The following is an 8189-nucleotide window of genomic DNA, read 5'->3' as shown; positions in this document are numbered from 1 at the left end:
TCCCTGGGGATGCCTTGGCCAAGGCTGGAAAACATCTGGATTTCTCCTTGTGACTCTTTTTATTTGCTGCTTCACCCCCGCTTCTGCCTGGGTGGGGTTGGGGGATTTTTCCTGTTGGCCACTGGAGTTTGATGGTTTGGGCAGGGGTGGGTAGGGCAGCTTCTCCCCACACTCACATTCAGGGCTCAAATCAGGGTTTTGAGCCCGGGTCAGCTCTGAGGACAGTCCCAGGGACACTCAGTGCTGGGATGGAGGGACATGGGGACTCCAAGGGGCCAGTCTGGGGGTCAGAAATGATCCTTACGGAGTCATGAGTGAAGGTTTGGGGAGGCTGGGGTGGGGAAAGGACAGAAGCCAGCAGGTACAGAGGGTGGGAGGTGGGTGAGAGGAAGGGCTGCTGTTTGGGGAGGCTGGGGCAGGACATGGTCCCAGTGTGTCCTGGGGTTAGCCAGGAGCTTGGCTATTTATATCAGAGCTCCTGGCCCCTGCTCTGAGTGACTCAGCCCCAGCCCCATGGCCAGATGGAAACATGTTTGGAAGATGCTCTAATGGGAGGGTGGGGACAGGGGACCCTCCCTGCCAGCACCCCCAGCTGCCTGTCACCCCCTCGCTCCCATGGGGGGGTCAGACCCCACATGGGGTGGCAGCTGTGGACTCGTGGCCAGCACTCAGCACAAGCCACCCCTCTCCCTTCCCCACAGTGTCACCCCAGTGTCCCCAACCCCATCACCACTCTGCAGCCGGGGCTCACAGACCCCATCCAGAGCCAGGATGAGGGTCCTGGGTCCTGGGACCCCCCAGAGAGGGGTCCAAATCCTTCCCCACCAGCACCCTGGGGGCTCCAGCTGACTGTCCCCAAAGGCCGTGACCCTGTCCCTCGGCCCCACTGGGAGGTTTTACCCCCAGTTTTGCCCTGTCCGGCAGTCGGGGTGGAGGCTGCAGGGCTCCCCCGGGCCCCACGCACCCCCGACGGGGTCAGGGCTCCCCGGGGCGGTGGGAGGGAGGGGCCGGGCAGGTCGGTTCCTGCTGCCAGGAACGGGGCCCCACGGGGACAGGGACGCTGCCGGCGCCAAGGGAAGGAGCCTCCGTCTGCCAGGGGGGTGGCTCTGGAGCTCCCACCCCCCCTTGGCACCCTGGGGGTCGTCTCCCAGCACCCATCAGCGTGAAGATGCGCGATGAACGGGGCTTTGACTCCTGCGTGGCCCTGGACGTCCTTGTCCCAGCCCTGCTGTGTCCCCTGCACAAGTGAGCTGAGTGTGAGCGGTCTCAGCTCCTCCTCGCCTCATGGTCTGTCCCCTGGGTGTCCCCCCCTCAACGGGACACATCCGCCCGAGGCCATGTGCCACTCTCCACCCCCAATCCTTCATGGAGAGGGAGTCCTTAGGAAAGGGTCACTCCCCAACAAAAATTACCCCCCACGGATCAGGCCCCCCCCCCCCGGACAATCACCAGGGCATGGAGGGGCCGAGGGGGCCTCCCCCGGGCCGGGTGTCCCCGCTGGAGTGGGGGCTCACTGCTCTGGGACGGGGCACAGATGGGATGGGGGGAACCCCGGGGAGGGGGGGGGATGCACACACAGAGGGGGCTGCCCTGGGGAGGGAGGTAGGGGGGCAACCAAGGGGGTGTCCCGGGGTGTGACGTCACGCTGGGCGGGTCCTTTGGGGGCGGGGCGGGGCGGGCAGGGGATCCCCCGGGTGCGGGGCCGCTGTGCGGCAGCGCGGAGCCCGTCGGGGGGTGGGGGGGGTGGCGGGGCTCGGAGCGGCATTGCGGGCTGCGGGGGCTGCCCGCCCCGGCCCGGCCCGCCCCGGCCCGCCCCGGCCCAACATGACCATGAGTTCGGTGGCCGAGAGCCTGTTGGGACCCGACCCCTCCAAAGCCTCTTTCCTGGAGCTCGGTCACCCCTCGCCCCCCCATTACCCGCTGCACGGTCTCCATCCCAGCGGACACCCCCAGCACGACCCTTCTTCACCTTTCGCTTCTTACGGCCGGCCCGGGCCCTACCCTTACCCCACCGCTGCCCCCCCGGCTCCCCCCGGAGGTCCCTACCTGCCCTACCCGCCCCCCGGCTCTCAGCATCCCCCGGCCGGGCTGGCCCACGGTTCCAGGCTGCAGGACGCAGGTAAGGTGGGCTGAAGAGGGGGGGGGGGTCTCCTCTCTGCACACCCAACCCCGCGGGGAGCCCCGGGGATTCGCCAGGAAGCTCCGGGATGGAGCCGTCGGAAGCGCGTCGGGGCTGCCCCGGGTCGGCGAGCCGGAGGGCAGCGGGAATGCAGGGCTGGGTCCGGCGTGGGGGACCCCGAGGGGACCTGCAGGGGGTCGGGGGTGATATGTGTCCCCCCGTTCCTCGGGTGCTGGGATCCCCCGGAGCTTCGGGGCTGCAGGAAACCCCGGGGATGGGGAGCAGAGCCCCGGCTGCCCCCATCCTGCTCCCGAGAACCCCCAGCTGCCTGCACCATGCACCCTGATAACCCCAGTTGCCTGCATCAACCCCCGTGAGACCACCAGCCTCCCTCATCCTGCCCCTTGAGACCCCAAACATCCCCGTTGCTCACTGTTCTCAAAAACTGATGCAGGAAACTGCAGGCTGAGCCCCCCCCCCCCAGAAAGAAGCAGCCCCCAGGGGGTGTTCTCCGAGCCCTGGCTGAGCCCCCAGGTCCTGTCTGTCCCTCCTCAGCTCCCCAGAGCCGTGTCTGTGGCCACAGCAGACTTGGGGGGACTGTCCACGAGGCTCAGACATAAATCACCCATAAATCAGCCCCGTGCTGCTGAGCCAGGGACCAGCGTGTCCCCCGTGTCCCTCAAGCCCTGGTGGGTTTCTGCCCCACAGGAGCCACGTGGCCCAAGAGGGAGCCAGGGATGCTCGAGGGCACAGAGCAGCAGAGGTGACCCAGGAGGGGGGCTCAGACCTCCCAGGAGGGGCTGCACCCCCGGGGAGCAGTGTGCCCCCAGCAAGGCCACCCCAGAGTGGGTGCATCTGTCCTGCTGCCCCCTCTGTCACCCCATGGGACCCTGCCCGGCCCCTGCCCCCCCCCCCCCACCCATTGGGTGCTCAGCAGTGGGTCCTGTGTCCTGCCTGCTTTGGGGTTTGAACATCAATACTGAATCAATGATCCCATCCCTCCCTCTCTCCCTCCACCAGGTTCCCCCCAGCCTTATTCCCCCTCCCCTCCAATCCTAACCTCCAAAAAGCAAGACCCAGGGCAGGAATAGGATGGTTAGGGATTGGTTTGGGGTTTTGTTTGTTGTTGGTTTGGGTTTTTTTTTTTACCCTCCCAGCCTGTTGGTTTAACTCTCTGCACCTCTCCCCCTCTCTCCTCCCCCCCCCCCCCAAAAAAAAAATAGAGCATGAGAAGCCCCTGACCCTCTCCAACGGGGACCTGCGCCTCAACGGCAAGGGGAAGAAGCTCCGCAAGCCCCGCACCATCTACTCCAGTTTGCAGCTCCAGGCTCTCAACCAACGTTTCCAGCAAACCCAGTACCTGGCGCTGCCGGAACGCGCCGAGCTGGCCGCCCAACTGGGGCTGACCCAGACCCAGGTACAGCTCCCACCAGGGGACGGTCACAACCCGTGGGATGTGACACGGAGGGGATGAGGATGTGTGTGCGTGTGTTGGGGGGGGGGGGGATTCATGCTTATCGCCACTCCTGGAGTGACTCCGGATGAAGTGACTCCGGATTAAGGTTGCGTCACGACGGCGGGGTGCAACTGGCAGGGTGCCGTGGGGCGGCGGGGGTGGGGGGGGGAGCTGGCGCCGGTGAACCCCCAGGGCTGGGGTTTGGGGCGCCCCTGCTCGCACCTCCCAACGGCACCGGGACTTTCCCAGCCCCGAAGCCTGGCTGCCGGCCCGGCCGTGCCCGGTGCTGGGCGAGTGGGTTTTTGAAGGCGATGGGGAGAGACAGGCAGGCGGCAGCGGTGCAGCCCGGAGCCAGGGGCGAAGCGAACTCATAAAGCTCAGGGAAGAAGGAAAAACAAGTGGGAACCTGCCGGCAGCGCGGGGGGACCGTGGGGAGGAATGAGTGGGGCCACCACCCCAGCACACCCGGCCCCATCGTGCCGCACCCCAAACCCAGCCCCGGCCCCCAGCCCCCCTACTGGGCTGGTGGGGCTCAAACTGGAGGTCTTGGGTGGGGGGGGACGGGACATGGGGGCAGATGGGGATGTGAAGGGTTGGAGACTCTTGGCTTGGTCTCCTTTTATCACACGGTTGTCTGGGCTTCTTCTGCCTCTTCCCACAGTCTGCTTTTAGTGGAGTCTCTGGTGGCTTGTAAAGGGTTGGGCTCAGAGCCCGGCTTATCTCACAGACACCCCCCACCCCACCACCGGGTCGGTTCCACCCCCAGGAAGGGGCGGGTGTAGACAGGGGGGTGACAGGCACCCCAGGGGGGGGTCTGGAACGATGGATGCTGGGGGTTTAGGATGGGGGGATTGGCTGCAGACCCCCATCCTCCTCACTCACTCATGTCTCCCTCTCCCTCAGGTCAAAATCTGGTTCCAGAACAAACGCTCCAAGTACAAGAAGATCATGAAGCAGGGCTCCAACCTGCCTGATGGGGACCACCTCCCTACCACCACCTCCCTCTCCCCCTGTTCCCCCAATATCCCCCCGCTCTGGGACATCCCCGTGCCAGCCAAAGGGACCCCCCTGGCTCCCAGCAGCTACATCAACAGCTTTGGAGCCTGGTACCAACCTCACCCACAGGACACCATCCCCCGGGCACCCATGATGTGACACTGCTGGATCTCCAGGGAAGGAGAAGGGAGGGGATGCTCTGCTGCCACCCCCAAAGGGATTGGAGAGCCCAGAGAAGCCCTGGGGGACCCCAATGAACAGAGAAGGAGGAAGAAGAGGAGGAAGGTGACCACAGTCTGTAGGAACCTGGGGAGCACCTGCTCCATCGTGGTCTGAAGGGACACAACTCCCACATAACCGTGCTGGTGGGACAGGACGTGACCTCCAGCCGTAGTCCCAGGTCCCTCTGTTCAAGGACATGGGGCAGGGGGATCCCCAAGAGGAGCTGGGGAGTCCCTGGACCCCCCCTGTGGGTTGGCTTTATTTATAAATATTGTCTGTTATTGTATGTGCCCCCCACTTTATAAATAGGCTGTTCACTTGTAAAGACTGCTCCTCCCTACCTGCCCCTCATTCTGGGGGGGGTTCTGTCCTCCTGTTTAGGGGGCACAATTTTCAGTCTGGGTCACCAGAGGCTCTTGCTCCCCAAAAAGCTTTGGGGGCAGTGGGGGGGGGGGGGGGGGCTGTGTTCTCCTCCCCCTTCCTCACATCTGCACCAACCTTGCTGCAATTATGGTCATTGGGGGCCCCTCGGTGAGGGGCTTCTTGCTGCCTCCTTGGGGTAATTACGGGCAATTTGGAGCTGTTGAAGATGTCTCCTTTCTTTGGGAGGCTTTGGGGCCACAGGGTGAGCCTGAGGTTACCACTCTGCTCCCCCAAGAGCCCCCTGGGGAAGCCCCTGGGAGCAGGGGGAGCTTTGGGAGCAGGGAATATGTTTCCTGAGGATGGATAACATCTCCCTTGGTGCTTTCCAGAGAGCAGAACACAGCTAGAAAAATCTATATTCTTGTGATTTCCCACTATTTTCCCAATCCCACTCCAACGTTTCTCACCCACCATGGGGACAAGCCCCAGCCCTGAGTGGCTGCTGCAGTGGGGCTGTGCTCCCAAACACATCACCATCTTCTCTCCAGATATTCCCACCTTAATTCCCCCCTCTCCAAAGGGCTTTCCCTCCTCTCCAAGGGGATTTCCCCCCTCCCTTGGACCCCTGTTTCCCACCCCAGGGATCACACCAGGACAGCAGCAATGCCACCACCCATGACTCTGTTTCCATTGCACCTCCAGCAGCACACAAAGGGACACGAAGATTTTTATTCCCAGGCACTTGGAATGCTGAGGTTTTGGAGCAAAGAATCAAAAACTGGGAACTGGGCAGGGCTGGAGGTCTGGTGCCCAGCGTGGGAACTGCGTGTCCCAGGGCTGGAGGTGCATTGGGGGGTTGGGGAGGGGGTGTGTGTGAGCCCCCACCCCACATCTCCAGTTTGATCCCCCCAGATAGAGGTTTGGGGTGCTGGTGGTGACCCCGCTGGGACACAGCTCTGGTTGTCCCCAGCTGTGCCCACTGATGGCCACAGGCTGGCTCAGCATCCTTGGGGACACCATGGCCAGGACCATGTGGCTGGGGGCTGGGAGATGTTGTGGGGTGTCCCTTGCATGGGTCCACGGTGACCACGAGTGGAGCCCCCAGGACAGGGCTGGCTTTGTTTTCTCCAAGCAATGGAGCCCAACCTCCTCACCAAGGCTCTGGGGGGGTCCTTGGGCTCACTTTGCTCTGATCTTGGAGGAAAGGAGAATTTCTGATCCAGAGACTGGGAAAAAATTCCCTCCCCACAGGAGGGCTTCACCCCAGGGGGGGCTTTGGGCTTCCCTCCAGGATCACTGTGGCCACCACAGCATCACTGGACCTGGATCTTCTTCCCCAGCCCAAAGTGTCCCTGGTTGGGGCCAAAAAGGCCAAGACAACCCCGAGACATCTCAGTGTGTTGGGTGGGAGAACCCCCCCAAGAAGTGGGGTGTCCCTGGGCTTGTTGGGGTTCCTCTTCCCAAAAGAATCCCTTCCAGTTCCCAGGGTGGGATGCTGGTGGGATGATGCTGGGGATGCTGGGGGGACACTGCTGCCCCACAGCGTGGACCCACAAGGGCTGGGAAACACATCTGAGCCCCCACCCCACCCAGAGCCACTGACATAAATCCCCTCCAAGGGGTTGGGTGTCCCCCCCATCCCCATCCTGGTACCATATGGTGCTGCTCTCCATCCCTGCTGCTGGCAGGGCATAAGTGGAATAACTGGGATAACTGGGATGACTGAGACAATGGTCATTTCATTCCTTTGCAGGGCCAGGTGAGGGACGCTGGGAGCAGTGGGACATTGGGGTCACGTCCCCCCACAGGGCAGGGTTCTGCCTTTAGCTCTCAGCCCCTGTTCTGGTCTGTTCTAGGGCAGCAGAAGGGGTGTGCTCGTCCCAGGGGAGGGACTCCACCTCCTGTGGCCTCTTTTTGGGGAGGTCTGGGCTGGCAGAGCCATGTGGCAGAGCCCCTCGTCCCCCTGTGAACCCCAGGACATGTTCTGTGTATGGGACAGAAGGGACAGGGGGGGCTACATGGGTGCCATATCTTCCCTGTGCCCATCCCTGGGGTGTCAGGGCTGCTGGGGGAGCTGGGGCTGGCAGGAGAGCAGGATTCATGCCTGGCTGCAGGCAGCCATGCACCCAGGGTTTATATAACCCGTGCAGCAGTGGATATGTAACCTTCTGGGGTTTTAAAATTTATTTATTTATTTTTATTTATTTTCTCCCCCTGCTAAATTAAAAAAAAAAAACAAAAACCAACAAAAAACCCAGAAAAAAAAACCAAAAAAAAAACAAAACCACAAAAAAACACGAAGAAGATCCCAGTGCCAGCTCAGGCCCTGCCTCACTCCAAGCAACACCACTTGGTTTCCTCCTCTCCCAGCCCAACTCCTCCTCCTCTCCTGGCAGCTTTTCCCTGACAACCCCCGTGTCTCCAGGGTGTCTGCTCTGGGATGGCTTGAGCAGAGCCTCCAACCCCATCCCAACACCATCCCCACCCCAACACCAACCATCCCCATCCCAACCAACCCCATCCCAAGCAATCCAATTCCCAACCAATCCCACCCCAGCACCATCCCCATCCCAACACCAACCATCCCATCCCAACCAACCCCATCCCAACCCCAACTGACCCCATCCCAAGCAATCCAGTCCCCAATGAATCCCATCCCAGCACCATCCCAATACCAACCACACCCATCCCAACCAATCCCATCCTCAACAAACCCCATTGTGAACCAACAAATCCCCAACCAACCCCATCCCAACCCCAACCAACACCATCCCAGCACCACCTCCATCCCCCGTGAATCCCATCCCAAAACCAACCCCATCCCAACCCCAATCAAACCCATCCCAACATCAGCTCTATCCCAACACCAACCACCCCCATCCCAACCCCACCCAGGGCCCCACCCAGTGCAACTCATGATGGGGATTTGGGGACACCCCCATGGGTGTCAGGTGGGTCCCACGTGGACTTTGCATGAGAAGGGGTGACATGGAGACACTTCTGGGGACACCAAGGGGTGAGAGTGTCCCCACT

At 62.2% G+C, this 8189-nt stretch overlaps 1 protein-coding gene across 1 annotated transcript; it reads left to right on the top strand.

Moving 5' to 3' along the window:
• Positions 1-1824: 1824 nt before the first annotated feature.
• DLX4 (distal-less homeobox 4) lies at positions 1825-4730 on the top strand. The gene is made up of 3 exons (XM_030466058.1): positions 1825-2119; positions 3343-3536; positions 4479-4730. Exons 1-3 carry the CDS (start codon positions 1825-1827, stop codon positions 4728-4730), a joined length of 741 nt encoding a protein of 246 aa, XP_030321918.1.
• The last annotated feature ends 3459 nt before the right edge of the window (positions 4731-8189 follow it).

The sequence above is a fragment of the Calypte anna genome, chromosome 27, assembly GCF_003957555.1.
Source record: "Calypte anna isolate BGI_N300 chromosome 27, bCalAnn1_v1.p, whole genome shotgun sequence".
Classification (NCBI taxonomy): domain Eukaryota; kingdom Metazoa; phylum Chordata; class Aves; order Apodiformes; family Trochilidae; genus Calypte; species Calypte anna.
This window is presented reverse-complemented; position numbering and strand designations above follow the sequence as displayed.

Coding starts and splice junctions, on each gene's coding strand:
- DLX4 (XM_030466058.1), top strand. CDS start 1,825: ATGACCATGAGTTCGGTGGCCGAGAGCCTGTTGGGACCCGACCCCTCC. Junction 2,120..3,342: donor TTCCAGGCTGCAGGACGCAG/GTAAGGTGGGCT, acceptor AAAAAAAAATAG/AGCATGAGAAGCCCCTGACC. Junction 3,537..4,478: donor TGGGGCTGACCCAGACCCAG/GTACAGCTCCCA, acceptor CCTCTCCCTCAG/GTCAAAATCTGGTTCCAGAA.